Below are 16,915 nucleotides of genomic sequence, written 5' to 3'. Positions count from 1 at the left end.
GGCAGTGGTCAGGAATCCAGGATGTCAGTGATATTTGAAGAAGCAGGTGGATCCTGGAGGTCAGAAACAAACTAATGGTAAATGGTCTAGATAGTAAGGTGCAAACTGGAGAATGGATTAAAGTAGATGGGAGAGTTAAATTCCAGGCATCAGTGCTCAAAGCATGGAGTTATGAATATGATTCTAAAGCAAAGGGTACTTGAATTCAGTGCTCCCTTGTGTTATTTCTGCCCAAACTGAAAATGATATCAGGAAATGTTTGTGCCTAGTTCCATATACATGAGCAAGGAAATGATAGTAGCTAGTTGAGGAATGAGATTTGTGAACACAAATAGGTTCTGATAAGTGACAGGATAAAGTGAGACCATTTATATATAAGATCTTATAATAGTTTACACATAAAATGGGAGCAATCAAGCTTCGGATCCTCTAATTCTCATCTTGATTTTCAATAGCAGATATTATGGCATAATGGATAGGGTCATAGACTCTGGAAACAGGCTAGCTGTGTTCAAATCCCAGTGCTGTACTTTATTAGTTGTGTCCTTTGGACAAGTTACTTCTCCTTTGTGTGCTAGTTTCCTCATCTGTAAAACAGGGATGAGAGTATCTACCTCAATGAGTTCTTGTGAAGATTAAATGAGTTGATGCATGTAAGGACCTTAGAACAGTGCCTGGACATAGTAAATGCTATGTTAACGTTATTATTATTATTATTTATGTCACATAAGACCAAACAACAAAAATTGATGTTATAAAAAAATGGATAAATACACTGTATGTCAGCTTTATCTAAAATAATAAAGTCTCTAAACAGGAATTTTTGTCATTAAAATAAGAATTTGACTTGTACCTAAACAGAGTTGACTGTATAACATATATGAGCATTAGTAAATTAGCAAAATTTATCACAGCAATCCCATCTATGTGTTTATTCTATAGAAGCTGTTTTATGAACACTATCTTTAAAAGTTGTCAAGAATGAATGCACATTTCCTAGAAGCAAAAACACTATTAAGCTGAAGTACAGTTGATCCATAAGATCTGGTCTATAAGAAGGAATGCCCTATTCAATTTTTTGAAGCTAATTCTACTAGAAGCAGAAATATTTGAGTTGGAAGGCTTGTCTATGGAAAAATCTGAACATGGAAAGGCTTGAACTTGGGAAGACTAATTTTGAAAACGTCTGGACCTGGGGAAAGGTCGGAAGGCCTGGACTATGGAACATGTTAAAATACCTGGATATCGTAGACACTGGAAGACCTGAATGTTAGAAGACCGGTACACTGGAGACGCTGGAAGACGTGGATATTGAGCCTGCTTTTGGAAGACTGAGTAGTTGTTTGGAAGACATGGAGATGCTGGAAGACGTGGAGATGTTGGAAGACGTGGAGATGCTGGAAGACACAGAGATGCTGGAAGACGAGCAGATGCTGGAAGCCCTGGAGATGCTGGAAGACCTGGAGATGTAGGAAGACATGGATTTTCTGGAAGACATGGTTTTTTTGGAAGATGTGGATTTTCTGGAAGACACCCCTTTGTTGGAAGACATGGATTTTCTGGAAGACGCACCTTTTTTGGAAGACGTGAATTTTCTGGAAGACACACCTTTGTTGGAAGACGTGGATTTTCTGGAAGACACGGCTTTGTTGGAAGACGTGGATTTTCTGGAAGATGCCGCTTTGTTGGAAGACATGGATTTTCTGGAAGACGCACCTTTGTTGGAAGACATGGATTTTCTGGAAGACGTGGATTTTCTGGAAGACATGGGTAGGTTGGAAGACATGAATTTGATGGAAGACACAGTTTTGTTGGAAGACAAGGATTTGCTGGAAGACATGGATTTCCTGGAAGACGTGGATTTTCTGGAAGCCATGGATTTGATGGAAGACATGGATTTTCTGGAAGACTTGGATAGGCTGGAAGACCTGGAGGTCATTGGAAGACATGGATTTCCTGGAAGACATGGCTTTTCTGGAAGACATCAATTTTCAGGAAGACCCGAATTGTCCGGAAGACCTGGATTATTTGGAAGACATAGATTTGCTGGAAGACTTGGAAGTTACTGGAAGACATGAATTTTCTGGAAGACGTTAATCTCTAGGAAGACATAAGTTTGCTGGAAGACCTGAATTTACTGGAAGACATGAATTTTCTGGAAGACGTGGCTTTATTGGAAGACCTGGATTTAGTGGAAGACATAGATTTTGTCTGGAAGACATGGATTGATTGGAAGACTGGATTTGGTGGAAGACCTGGATTTTTCTGGAAGATCGGGATTTGGTGGAAGACGTGGATTTTTCTGGAAGACGTGGACTGAGAGGAAGACCTGGATTTCTTTCTGGAAGACTTGGATTTTTACGGAAGACGTAAATTAGCTGGAAGACTTGGATCTGGTGGAAGACATAGATTTTTCTGGAAGACGTGGATTGGCTGGAAGACTTGAAATTGTTGGAAGACATGGATTTTCCTGGAAGATATGGATTTTGTGGAAGACTTATAATTGCTGGAAGACTGGATTTGCTGGAAGACATAGATTGTCTGGAAGACGTGGATTTTCTGGAAGACTGGGTTAGCTGGAAGACCTTGATGTTGTTGGAAGACTTGGAATTAGTTGGAAGACTTGGAGTTGCTGGAAGACTTGGAGTCGTTGGAAGACCTTGACACTGGCGCCATTGGAAACCCTGGACATTGGAGACATTGGAAGCACAGGATGTTGGAGACATTGGAAGCCTTAGATTTTGAGGACATTCGTTATTCTGGACATTGGAGACTTTGGAGGCCCTGAGTGTTGGAATTAATGGATATGGAAGCCATGGATACTGGAAGCCCTGAACACTAGAGACATTGTAAGTCCTGTACCTTGGAAGCCCTAAACATTGGAAGGTATGGACAGTAGAAGACCTAGACATTTAGAAATCTTAAATCAGAATCCCTGGATATTGGGAGACACTAGAAAACCTGGATATTGACATATTCATGTTAAAAGACATAGAATTTGGAAGATGTACTTTTCATGATGCTGGAAGTCAAAAGTGTTGGCAGCCCTGAACATTAGGACACCTGGACACTAAAAGATCAGGATATTAAGAGAGACCTAGTTATTCAGACACTGGGGATGTTGGAACACCTGAATGTTAGAAGACCAGGCTCTTGGAGATATTGAAAGACTTGGGCATTAGAGGAACTTGTGATGACAAGACATTGTAAAATCAGGATTTAGAAGATACTATAAATTGTAGGAACTGAATTATTTATGTGCTGGAAGATATTAGAAGAGCTAGACTTGGACACAATGAAATAAATGGACTCTAGAAGACCTGTAGCTAGGAGGCATTGGAGGATTGGGAACATAGAAAAATTGGAAGTTAGAACTCTGGCCCCTGAAAGACAAGACCTGGAACTTGAAGATTGATTTTTGGAGTTATTAGAAGACCCAGACTTTTAATGACTCCGATATTGAGGAGACTAAAAACATTAGCACTGGAGATGCTGCAAGCCAGAGAGTAGAAGACATGGATATTGTAACATTTAGAAGATCTGGCAATTGGAGATATCAGAAGCTATGTAGCTCAGAAGACCTGATATTAGAGACACTGAAGAATTGAAAGGCCTAATCTTAGAGCTATTGGAAGGTCATGTTGAAAAATATTGGCAATGTTGAAAGACTATCATATTAGGACCTGATGTAACATTAAAAGACATAATAAGGCTACTCAGTCTTTATGACTATGGCATCTCTTTCACTAAAAAGTAAAACACAGAGAAAGGACTTCTTAGGAAGATGACAAAGAGGAAGCAGGGAAATTCAATTAAAAGTGAGTAGTTTCAGTGGATTGGAACCTACTTCATAGTCTCAACGAACTGGGATTCTGGGGGTATACTGATTGACAGCATGAGGAATGAGGAATTATCAAAGAATAAGCAACAACATGGCAGGGGAACTACTTGACTTCGGGTCAGGGGTCAGCAAAAGTTTTCTGTAAAGGATCAGATAGTAAATATTTAAGGTTTTGCAGGCCATATGGTTTCTGTTGCAACTACTCAACTCTGCCATTGTAGTGCAGCCTTAGACAATACGTAAATGAGTTGGGCCAGATTTGGCCCACGGGCCTTAGTTTGCCAGGCCCAGCTCTAGATGCCAAATCAAGGGAATGGTAAACTTAACTACTTCCAGGCTAGCATTCACATGCAAAAGAATGGATAGAGCAATCTGAAGCCCAATGGTAAATAAAGATAGTATTTATGTGATGATATTCAGAGATGAAGCTGGCAAGAACCTAAGAATGTAGTTTAGATCTCCAATTAATTGTTTCAGGGCCCTAAACAAGGAGATTTGTATTCAGAGCCAAAATTAAGTGGGTAGCATTCAAGGCCCCTGGCCAGGGGGATAAGGTTCAGTGAGGATGCCCTAATTTAGTAGGTTGGAAGCTTAAGAAGAAACTCACAAAAAATATTTTTTTTAAAAAAAGAAGAAACTCACCCCTACAGACTGGGGTTATCCTGCCAAGACTAAGCACCACTCACCCAAAGAGAGAGAGAGTACCCAGCCAGTGAGAGACAAGAAGCCAGTGGCAAAGCCTTCATTCTATGTCCCATGTTCTTGTCATCATACCACTGCCAAATAATCAAGGGCCAACTCTAGGTGTTTGCAATGATAGAGAACAGGAAGGAGATTACAGCTTGGTAGGCTCATCTCAGGCACTCTGGCTTTAGATAATCTGATTTCTGATCTTACCCACCCAAGACTGACAAGCTTAAGAGATCAGGATTGAGCTGTAGGCCGAAGATCTTTAGTACTTAGATAGGGCTGAGGAAGAGAGGGACTATCACATATATTGCATAAAAGAGAACACTGGTAGATAAAACTGGTTAAGGTACACTGGGATTAGGCCTGGACTTAAAGGTTAAATAATGGAATATATAGACAATGGGCAGCCATTGATAATTTTTGAACAAGAAAGTACCAGAATCAGAATTGTGCATAAGGAAAGTTAGTCAAGCAGCAAGATGCTGAATGCCAAAGACCACTAGATAAATATACTAGAACACCAAAGACTCCAAATTAAAACACTTAAAAGGTTAGGATGTGAGTTATAACATTACAGTTGAATTAAGGTTGAATTAAGTTGAATTACAGTTCTGTTGCTCAGCACACATAGCGTCAGAGTTACGATGAATGCTCAGAATTCTGAATACCACTATTTCAAACTTCTTGATTGCCAACACAGAATACATGAAATACAAAGAAGTTCAGAAGCTAGTTTTAAGGAATTGTCTTGTTCTCACCTAGTAAGATTACTTAGACATCCAATTTTTCTCAAAAGCAACTGAGCTAATACTTTGTGGTTTCAGCAAAGTAGGTCCTATATAGCTTTATCTTTGGCTCCTATAACACAGAGTGACTGAATTACCTTAAAAGTGGGATCAAGTGGATGAATTCATTTCTAAAGAATAGGAATACATCCATGTGAGAAAAGTCATTACTTCTAATCACTACTTAAATAAATAACCACATTATAAATATAGTATATAGAATCTCTGTAGGTCAAGGTGTAACAGGGACGGAGGAATTATTGTTTCAGGTATCTCTCATAAGCAAACAAAGAAAAATATTTAACATCAATTTTTAGTCATTCTCTCTTAAAACCATCATGCATAACTTATTTTGAGGGAAATTAGATAAAATATCAAAATGGTAAAATTTGGCAAAGAGTAAACGATCAGGGCTTCCCTGGTGGTGCAGTGGTTGAGAATCCGCCTGCCAATGCAGGGGACACGGGTTCGAGCCCTGGTCTGGGAAGATCCCACATGCCGCAGAACAACTGGGCCCGTGAACCACAATTACTGAGCCTGCGCGTCTGGAGCCTGTGCTCCGCAACAAGAGAGGCCGCGATAGTGAGAGGCCCGCGCACCGCGATGAAGAGTGGCCCCCGCTCGCCGCATCTAGAAAAAGCCCTGGCACAGAAACGAAGACCCAACACAGCCAAAAATAAATAAATAAATAAATAAATTTTAAAAAAAAGAGTAAACGATCATATTCTAGTTCTATAATGATTATTCATGTTATAATAATAATAATAATAGCAACAATTTATTGAGCGCTTACTATGTGCCAGGCACTGTACTAAACATTTCACACAATCTCATAGCAATCCTATAATGCAAGTATTTTCGACCCTGTTTTACAGATTAGAAGCCCAAGTTTGAAATGGTTTAAAAACATGGCCACAGTTAAACAGCTGGTAATTGGCAGGGAGAGACAGGATTGAAAGTAGGCAGATCTGTCTGATTCCAAAGCCTAGGCCCATGCTGACTTCTCACACCCCAATAGGCTAAGGGTTATCCTGCCAGGACTAAGCACCATTCACCCAAAGAGAGGGAGTCCCCAGCCCAGGGCAGACAAGAAGCCGTTGGCAAAGCCCTAACTCTAACTTCCATGTTCCTGTCATTAGGGCACTCATCATACCACTGCCAGTTAATCAAAAGCCAACTCTGGGTGTTTGCAATGATAGGTTAATTATATCTTTGGCTTTATGTAGTAATGAAAGAAAAATGAAGTGCAGTGTCTCAAGCACACTAGATTCATATTTAATTTCTCAATATTTGTTATTCATGCTAATGAAATGTACTATTAATCCTTTCATCTATTTCTACTTGATTTTATGGTTCCCGAGAACATATACATCTGTTCATAGCACATCATATTTTTTTCTGAATTCTTAGAAAAACAACCATAACAAACTGACATCAAAGGCCATTAAAAGGTAATAAAAACTATGTAAAGTTCAGTGAGTAATGTATTTCACAGCACAAATATGACCCACGCACTCTTAGACTATACACACTGTAGAAGCCCTTTATTAGCATTCAGGTGCCGGCAGCTATGTAATCCAAATGTGTAGTTTAAAGAGCCTTCTCTGCATTTTGATCTTAAAAGATTTTAAGTAAACAAAAAGCTCTTTTTTAATGTAATGCCAGTTTTCTAATATTTTCTACAAATTTCAGCAAACTGGACTGTCCTTTCTCTCTACCCCTTTTTTCTTTCTTTTTTTCTTTTTGCCAGTTGTTAAATGTCTGTAAAGGAGGAAATTTCCATGCACTTCATAATATTGACCACAAGAACTTACCTGAACCATTTGACAACAGAAAGATTCTTTCTGCTCAAACTGTGTATAAAATATACTAAAAGAAATTTCAATTTTTCAATTTTAGGGACTATTCTTAACTTAAAAAAGAAAAAAGAAACACCCATGTACATGGCACTGTTGTCATTAACTTCTATTTCTACCACTTAGCCTAAACCAACTTTCACATCCTCCTATAAGTTCTGCTGACTTGTTAAACTGAACCATATTAAAATGTTCTTTTACCCTCATCAATGATACTTCTCAGATTATTTTAACTGGATATTACCTTAAACAAGAATTAGATCTATCCCAATATTTTATTTCAAATGGCCTGGGCCCTAGACAAATGTTTCCATATATCAAGCCAAAGTCTAGGCATTCCTACCACAATCAAAATCATACAATAGTCAGTTTCCCATTGTATTATTTTATACTAACTGGTCCCGATGGATGCTATTCAACTCAAAATTTGATTTGTCTAATTCTGGTCAAATTAAGACCAAAAAATTGCCAACACAATAATCTCAATAAATGGTAAAATTATCAAGAAACTACATTCTTTAAAAGCATATGGAACTACTGATTATGCTGGTAAAATAATCATTAACTTAAAAATATTTACCTCTAGGTATGATTAAGAGTACACCGATCATCCATGGAACCTTGAAACAGTTAACACAGATTTCTCTGCTTTGGTTTATGCAAATGATACAAAATGTTAAAGTGCTTTACTCACAATATCTATGCATTATATACATAATGCAAACCCTATAACTCAGAAGAAAAAGAGCAATTATCACATTGAAAAACTCACAGGAGGTACTCTCTATCTTTCCTTTCAGAGAGTTGATGTTATATTGGTTTCCCTTTTTTCTATGGCATCTATGCCTAACTCTCTTTTCTGAGAGGGACTAAAACATGATAAAGCTTGAACTACAAGAACAATTTTTAAAATAACAACAGTATAAGACAGCAATATTACTACTTACCTTGGTCTCTATGAAAGGGATTGGGTAGTCTCAAAATCAACCAATGAGGCTGATGCACCTTTCTCTCAAGGTAACAATGTCAGAGATAGAAGGACATCAGAGACCAAGTGGTCCTATTCTCTCCTTTGACAGATAAGGAAAGAGTAGGGTGATTTGAATAAGACCATCCATTGAGCTAGTGGCAGAGGAGAAACATGGAATCAAGTTTTCCTAGCCCCTGGGCCCACTATCATTTGTATTACATTTTCTATCATAATTATGTGTAAACTTAGAGCAGTGGTTTGCAACCATGACTATATTAAAAAATCATTTGAGAAGCTTTCAAAATAAACAGCTGCTGGCCTCACCTCTCACTCAGCATGTCCAGGGGCAGGTCCCAGAAATCTGTGTTTTTTGAAGCTCCCCATAATGATTTTGATGGGCAGTCAGTGTTGAAAACCACCGTGGCTTAGAGGAGAGTGAAAGCTCCTACGGCACAGTGGCAAGTCACTAGATCCCTATCACCCTATAATGGGTTTTCAACTCTCATCTGCCTCTTGTGAACATGTTGAGGAATGTCTGTCGTCTCAACTGTAACTATGCAAGCAAGCCTTTTGACTTTTGTATTTTTTCCCTTTTCTCTGATCACTTCAAACTCAGATATAGGTAGCCTATCTTTCAGACCTCCAGGCTGGGAGGGAAATTACTGGATTTCCAACATCTTTAGGGAAGAGGATATTCAACCATTCAAATCACTGGGAAGAGCAGATATGAGAACAGAGAAGATGGATGGAAATGAACTCTAGCAGCTTCTCCTCCTTGATTAGGTGCCAAAGTAAATCCAGGAATCCATTATAAATGTACTGCCTTCCAGGACCGACCAGGCCTTTCAGGACGTTATACAATTGCTGCAAAACAAATTAACTTATACCAAACTAATTAAAAGGAGAAGCTTTGTATCCTTTCGGTTGAGATAGCAAGTTAGGCTTAAACAGAATTAAAATAAATTTCAGGATCAAGAATACAAAATTTTCCAATCAAGTTGAGTACCCCCTCCCTAGGTCTTAGAGTTGAGTTCCTGAAACCCTCATTGTAGGGGAATTTGTGTTGGAGTAATATATAAGGTTTGGGGGGAAATTGGGGGAGAGAAGAGAGTATTATGAAAGCCCAGACAATTGGTTTGTTCACTGAAATAAAACACTAAGTAAAGTGACTCTTGGTGGTATTTCACTAATTTTACATTAGCAATAGTGATTGTTGGGCAATTAATTTCTATTTCTCTCTGAGCTCAAGGTGAGGAATATCATGCATCAATGAAAATGCTGATCATCACAGTAGTGACAGGGAAAGAATGGAAAAAACAGAATTTTGTCTGAATATGAGTAAGCTCAGCCTCCCGCTCCACTTTCATCCTTCAGCACGTGGATCATCACATCATCAGAGCTGTCAGTCTGAATCCCAAGGTTCAACTCTGTGTGAGGTCTTTTCTGCCTGCTGTTTGTAGAATGGGTTTGCATGACACAGCCTGATGGTCCAGCCTCTTCTCCCTGTTGAAGCAAGCAGAGAGAAAACACTTACTGGCCTTTGTTTGAAGGTTTCTTATTACTGCCTTATAGGGTTATGGGTAATCATTTAAGCCTTGCCTGAAGGTCAATAAATATTCCACCGAAGGATCTCTTTTCTCTGAATCATCACGGCAATTTGATTTGCAGAGTGGGTGCTTCAACATTCTTCAAGTTCTTGAAGTTAACCTATACTGACCTCTTTCATCAACTTTTGATGTGATCACATCTCTGAAATATTTCTCAACTGTCTTCTGAGGGTGAGAATCTACAGTTCAGCAATGTCACTTAATTCACTGTCTTCAAATCCTTCACCACCAAAACGTTTTGCAGATACTACAACATTTTCAGTTTCTTCTGCAACTGGAAGGAACCTTTCAGAATCAGTTACAACCTCATTCCAAAGTTTCTTCCAGGCTCCATTAAGGTTTGATTGTTTTATTTCTCTCACTGATTCTTCTACCACAGTTAAAGCGTTACAAACGGAGAAATTTTGCCAAGCTACTTTCAGAGTAATTTCTGATGTCTCTCTCATAAGATCTGCCGGGTAGTCAAATATACTCACAAGTGCATGGATTGAAGGAGTGGAGTCGTACTGGGGGGAATGGAGACGACTTCAACACAAAGATCAGCATTTACTATCACGCTTTTGTCACTGGGAGCCATGTCCAGAATCAGCAACACTTTGAATTCAAGATGTTTTGGGTTTAAATATTGTTTGACCTCAGGAACAAAACACTTCAAAAACCAGTCCAAAAAGAGTTTCTCAGTGATCCATATTTTATGGTTTCCTTTCAGGTACACAGAAAAGTGTTTCTGGCATTTTCTTTTAAGAGGGCAAGAATTTCGGAATCTGTGAAGCAACATGGGTTTAGTCAGAAAGTCACCAGAAGCATTGGAACAAAGAAGAACTTTGAGCTTCTCTTTCCCAGGCTTGAACTCTCTGGTCCTTTTCTCATCCTTTACAATAGATGTGCAAGTAGGCATGCGTTTCCAGAACAAGACCGTTTCATCAGCATTGAAGACCTGTTCAGGCAAATAGCCATTTTTCTCTATCCGTTTCTTCAGGATATTCTGCAGTGGCTTCATGATCTGCTTCCTCTGCCAGCCACTTCTTTTCATATAGACCATAGCAGTTCTTAAACCTATCCAACCACCCATTATGATAAATGTTATAATGTTCCATCCAGATCAAAATTTAAACTTGCATTTTTGTGATGCTCACTGCCAGATTATACACATGGAAAGAGGCTTATTCAGGCTTCTATGTTTTAGAAGCCACAAATGCAAATCTCTTTCCATTTTCTCTATTTTGGCATTTCAAGTTATGTCTGATTTTCTCAATGATTCTGGTGTGCCCCTTGATGCATTGGCCCTAATAGCTTTCTCATTTTTCTTTACTGATTCATTAACACACAAAAAAACGCCCTACAGAGGTCTTGGTTTCACCATTATCAAGCATTTCAAGAATTCTCATTTTGTTTGCTATAGACACCACCTTTCTTAACCTCTTCACTCTTCTTGCATTTCTATCATCTACCTCCTTGGTTTTTTGCTTGGATGCCATTCTCACCCAAACTTACACAAGTTTACAGTTACGGAAAGTTTTCTATCACTGAGCAATACACAACACTATAAGGAGCAAATGATGACATTCACAAGACAAATAAAAAGGGCAAAATAGCTTTTGCATGACTACACATGTGTGTGATTGACGGCCGCAGAGGGAACAATAGGCAGAAGAACCAGGGTACAAGCAAGCAACCCAAATGTTGGTCTTGTCACATGAGATAGTCAGCAAGATAACATGATGGTAACTTGAATTTGCATATTGTTACAAAACTCTCAAAGGTGCAGACTAGGTAAACTCAAATTTCGTATGAGAATGACTTGTAGTTGTGAAGGCACCACAGAACTCAGCAGTCAAGGTCAGGCTACCAGGCTGAGATGAGAACAAGTATCACCATCTAGGAAAAAACAGACACAAAAATAGGAAATGAAGTCAGGAACAGAAGCAGTCTGCACAAGTAGGTAATAAGCTAGTGAGGAGAACAGAAATGTGGAATAATAATAATAATATATGCCAAATTGCCCTTTCAAAGGCTGTACCAATTTGCATGCTCACTAAGAGTGGATGAGAGTCCTTTTCCCCCATGTGTTCACCAACATGAAATACTATCAGCTTCTGCAATTTGTGCCAAGCAGAAGGTGAATAACAAGGTATCTCATTTTTGTTTTAATTTTCATTTCTTAAATCATCTTTCCATATGGTAAGCCATTTCTATTTCATCTTTAACTTGTCTGTTCATATCCTTTGCCCAGTTTTTAATGTTTTTCTTACTGATTTGTAGGCACTATTAGCATATTAAGGAACTCTTATTTGTGATTCTATATTGCAAACATTTTCTTGAAGCCTGTCATTTACTTTTTAATTTTATTTTGTCTTTTGCCATAAAGATGTTTCAAATATTTATGTAGTCAAACGTTTCATGCCTTGCTTTGAAAAACCTTCCCCTCCCTAAGAGGATAAAAAGACATATAAAAATAAAAATATATACAAAAATACATTTTTATTTTTCACATATTTTCTTTCATTGTTTTCATAGTTCTGTGGTTTTATTTTAAGCTGTTGAGGAAAGGATGGACTACTCAATAAATGGTGTTGGAATAATTGACTATCCGTCTACAAGAGTGTCTGAAGGCCTCTCTCAATGGCATTTCTCCTCTGTACTAGAGCCACGGAGCTTCTGGTAGAGTCAGAGCCCCAAGATGACCAAGTTGGGGCTCAAGTTGATTGCAGTTGATACTCAGTTTCTCTGGAGGTCAGCATAGCTTGAGGAGGGTGATGTTTCCAGATGAATAAATAATTGCTATACATTTTGCTGGCTTAAGTTCCATCCTGCTACCAATCTATACTGCTAACTTTTATCAACTGAGTGACAGTACCGAGTTCTCAGATCTCTGATCTTCTGGTGGCACAACAGGAGAAACCTGAATATGAGTTGGCTGTTAGATGAGATTAGGTGATTACTATTGACTCTATTAGGTATAATAATGGACCTGTGGTAATATAGGCAAATATTCACTTTGGTGGGGGAGCTGAAGTAAACACACATGTTATGTAATCAGTTTTGTTTTATGGAAAAATGTTAATTGTTAAATCCAGGTAGTTGGTAGGTAGGCATTCATTGCACTATTCTATTTCTCTTTAGGTTTGAAAATTCTCATAATAAAAAGTGTATGTGTGCATATACATATGTGCATGAAGTAATAATCTCATGTTTCATGGCTATGTTTTAGGCACTATCCCATATCCATCAGTGGCTTTTCAGGTTAAATACAAGATGAAGAGTTACATCTAAAGACCAACTGATCACTGGAGGGAAGTCACTTTAAATGAAATATTTTCCTTTATTTTTAGTCAATAAATTAAATACTAAGGCATTATGAAGCTGAATCCCAATATCACTTTGAAGGTGAGAGACTCAATTTCCAAGTCTTTTTTTTTTCTCTACCAAATTTGAACAGAAGATTTATACCAATTTTACTAGAAACTTGATTATTTGAACCTGGGGATAATTCAACTTCATAATACTAATAACTGTTTTCTGTACCATTCAAGAGATAGAGATTTATGAAAGGAAATAAGGAGGAAGTAGGAGCTTTAAAACTGATAACTCCAGGTAGGGAGAATGATATTACTCTATGTTTAATTAAATCACTGAGTAAAACTTCATTCAACCAACTTTCCAATGGTAGCTATACTTCTACCCATAAAACTCACTTTGGGTCAGAGTTTAATCCTGTGTTCTCTGACTTTGCTAAAGATATGTCACTTTTGCAAGATGCTGGAGCCAAGTTAATGTGAAGAATAAAGACTCTGAAATAAACTTCCCATGTTAGCTTTCAGTTCTGCAAGCTGTAAGGAGACTTGAAGCTGTTAGGATGCTAATAAATAATGGAATAATCGAGTGCACCTCTTCTCAAGGTATTTTTCCAAAGTACCTTTAGCTAGAGAGTGTAACATCATGCTTCTAGTCCTCATGAGTCCGAGAATGCCTGGCATCCTCTGTGAGGAGAAATAGAGCCTGGCTGGTTGAGCTCTGTAGTCATGAGCTGGGGCTCACCCTGCTCAAGTGCCCAAAAGGGCAGAAGGATCTCAGGATGTTTTTCTGTCAGCATTTTAACCAAGAACAAAGAATTTTTTAAAATGCCACACCCTGTGAGGATTTGTATGGACAAACAAGATTGAGTTCACTGCAGCTTTTGTTATGAAAGGACATTTGGTCTTAAGGAGTTTGCTTTTATAAAAGCTGTGCAGAGCTATCATCCTCCTCCTTCAAAAATCTTAAAACACACACACACTCAAGTCGCGAGCTCAAAAAGTACAGACCGTCAGAATCATTTAACATTCTAAAGTATGTACCCATAAATGGTAACCAATGGTGAGGTTTCCATGAGAAATCTTATTTTTTCAAAATTTATAAACTACCCACAATGAATTTACTAATATGTTAAACAAAGATGTCATCCAACTGACTTTTGAGACCAAAGGGCAATAATAGAGCACTTCAAAAGTAGATCCTCATGATCAAAACTTTCAGCCATTCATTCCTTCTCCTCGGTCAGCTTATACTGACAAAGAGCTTATCATGTACAAGGCCATGTGATATGAGGAATAAAGAAATGAATTTTAAAAACTTGATCTCAAGGGACTTAGTCTCCTAGGGAAGATAAATAGAACACAATATAAGGTAGAAAGCCACACATTACAAAAGAGTTGCAAACAATGTGTTATGGGGGCCTAATCTGCCCCTTTCTGTCCATTCCTTTTTTTTTTCTGGCTGCACAGTGCGGCTTGCAGGATCTAGTTCCCCAACCAGGGATTGAACCCGGGCCACCGCAGTGAAAGCGCCAAGTCCTAACACTGGACCGCCCGGGAATTCCCATGTCCACTCCTACTTAGATACAGGCCCTTCTCATTCCATTTGAAGAGTGGTGTAAATTCCTAAGTCTGCCTGCCATTCAACCCTGTCAATGACACTGCCTCCAGAGCAACCTTTCTAAATAGGGTCTGATCCAGTACTTCCTCCACTTTAAATCACTCCCATGAAAGAAGTCCCCATGGCTTACTGAATAAAGTCCAACTCCCTCTGTACGATGGCACCTGCCTACTTTCCCAGTCCTATCTTTCACTACCTCGTCCCTTCCTCCACTGTAATCTACAAGTCAGCCAGTTAAGGGGCTATTTCAATCATCCAGATTTCCTTAACCTTCAACGCTAGTTCAAGTACCACCTCTTGCAGGAAGCTTTCCCTCCTCCCTCTGGCCGTCTCGAAGCACTGATCGAAGCTCTCAGAGCCTCCCTCCCATGCTTACTCTGATTACAGCATTTATGACATTTCCCTGTAGCGCCATCTGTTTCCCTGTGTTTTCAGCATTTGTGAATGCCTCGACAGTATCTGGAACAGAAGAGGTCCTCATTTTATTGCATAAATGCTTCCACTAGAGAGAGTAAGAGCTACATGTAACACTCACAAAAGGGTCAGCATTTGAATTGGACCTTGAAGATGGGTAGGATTTCCAGTGCGTGAAGGGGCAAGTTGAGTGGGAGGTGAGGGCGGCAAAGGCAGAGGCAGGAACTGCTAGGGAAGTATGGGGGTTTGATTAGATGAGCCTGAAACAGAGGGTGGCTGAAGTGGAGAGTCAAAAATAAAATTGGAAAAGTCTGTTGAGGCATATCATGGAGGGCCTCCGATGCCAGATTTCTTTGGTGAGATGGAGTTGCGTTTAACCGTCCCAATATTAATGAAAGGATTTATGTTTGCAGTGAATAAAAAAGCAGGTGTTTAAATCAGACCTATTCTTCCCTGTTACTAGGTCTCAGCACACACATTCCTAGGAGAAAAAGTCCTAACTAGTTGTGTCCTAAATAATTTAGGGATATCATGCTGATATTTATTATCACTTAGCTATTATGTTCTTGCTATTTTAATCCTTGATAACAAAGACAGGTATGAAACATCTTCACTTCCCTTTTCTGGTTCAATGGGTCATTAATCAAATAGACATCAATAAGTTAATAATAATCTATTTTCCCCATTAAAATTACATGGAAAATCATGCATATTTCTTACTGGATCCAAGCATTCTTTACAGCTCTTAAAATTCTTCCTCCCCCACCCCGCCTCCCCAAAAGTCAAAATGGATTCTATGTAGCAATAGTGCCCTCCGCTGGCTACAGAGAGGAACAGTTAAAGCCGTGGAGAGAAGGCATGCAACAGCTCAGGGGTCTGCCGTGCGCTCTGCCTGACAAGGCCCACAATGTCCACACTTCCCCAATTTTTTCTCCTTTTATGTTAAGCAGAATTTTGAGTTAATATCTCCTCAAGGTAAGCAAACTCGTCTTAGCAGGGCAGGAATCCGGCAAGTGCTCCAACAAATTTCACCTTTTTTCCTGATCTTTTGGAGGACTAGCCACACCCAAAGCTTCCAAAGATTTTTTTTTTTTTAAGAAAAGGCACAGGGGCTTCCCTGGTGGCACAGTGGTTGAGAATCTGCCTGCCAATGCAGGGGACACGGGTTCGAGCCCTGGTCTGGGAAGATCCCACATGCCGCGGAGCAACTGGGCCCGTGAGCCACAACTACTGAGCCTGCGCGTCTGGAGCCTGTGCTCCGCAAAGAGAGGCCGCGACAGTGAGAGGCCCGCGCACCGCGATGAAGGGTGGCCCCTGCTCGCCGCAACTAGAGAAAGCCCTCGCACAGAAACGAAGACCCAACACAGCCAAAAATAAATACATAAATAAATAAATTTATAAAAAAAAAAAAAAAGAAAAGAAAATGAGATGACTTCTCAGACCTAGGATTGCTGGATCCAGTTCTCCTGAAACTTGTACTATTCCAAATTTAGCAATAAATGGGCTTTCTTAAAAAAAAAAAAAAAAAGAAAAGGCACATAAATTTAAACAATAGTTTCCTGATCTCCTCCTCCATTTGCTCGTCCTCTTTACCTCATTTTCACTGGCCTGCGTAAGACAAAAGAAAGCTTTTAGTTAAGGAACCCTTTAAGGAATCTGGCAATGGTGGACCTAGTGGCCGGCCTCGTCCCAATCTGGAATATAACCAGGCCATCTCCAAAACCCGGGCTAGATGCGCCGTTTGTCCCCTCTCTTAACCTTAAGGACAGCGAACAATACAAGATCAGCATGAAAATGGTTCCAGGGGATAGTGACGATTAGAAGGCGCTTTTAGCCAG

General features: G+C 39.3%; 1 protein-coding gene and 2 long non-coding RNA genes across 3 annotated transcripts in view; 1 reads left to right on the top strand and 2 right to left on the bottom strand.

The window, feature by feature from the left end:
• Nucleotides 1–1,466: 1,466 nt before the first annotated feature.
• Nucleotides 1,467–2,402, top strand: CDR1 (cerebellar degeneration related protein 1). Its single transcript, XM_036840408.1, is given in 1 exon segment — nucleotides 1,467–2,402. A coding segment is annotated over 1 exon segment (900 nt). The 5' UTR covers nucleotides 1,467–1,478; the 3' UTR covers nucleotides 2,379–2,402.
• A 213-nt stretch (nucleotides 2,403–2,615) lies between these two features.
• LOC118888878 lies at nucleotides 2,616–8,105 on the bottom strand. Its single transcript, XR_005018378.1, has 3 exons — nucleotides 7,753–8,105; nucleotides 5,290–5,389; nucleotides 2,616–2,684 (listed from the first exon to the last, which is right to left on the bottom strand). It is a non-coding gene; the product is annotated as an uncharacterized LOC118888878 (long non-coding RNA).
• Nucleotides 8,106–9,746: 1,641 nt separating this feature from the next.
• LOC118888879 overlaps nucleotides 9,747–16,915 on the bottom strand; it is a 48,379-nt gene continuing 41,210 nt past the window's right edge. The window contains exon 5 of the long non-coding RNA XR_005018379.1: nucleotides 9,747–11,627. This is a non-coding gene — a long non-coding RNA (uncharacterized LOC118888879). The remainder of the gene's footprint in view (nucleotides 11,628–16,915) is intronic.

The sequence above is a fragment of the Balaenoptera musculus genome, chromosome X (assembly GCF_009873245.2).
Source record: "Balaenoptera musculus isolate JJ_BM4_2016_0621 chromosome X, mBalMus1.pri.v3, whole genome shotgun sequence".
Classification (NCBI taxonomy): domain Eukaryota; kingdom Metazoa; phylum Chordata; class Mammalia; order Artiodactyla; family Balaenopteridae; genus Balaenoptera; species Balaenoptera musculus.
This window is presented reverse-complemented; position numbering and strand designations above follow the sequence as displayed.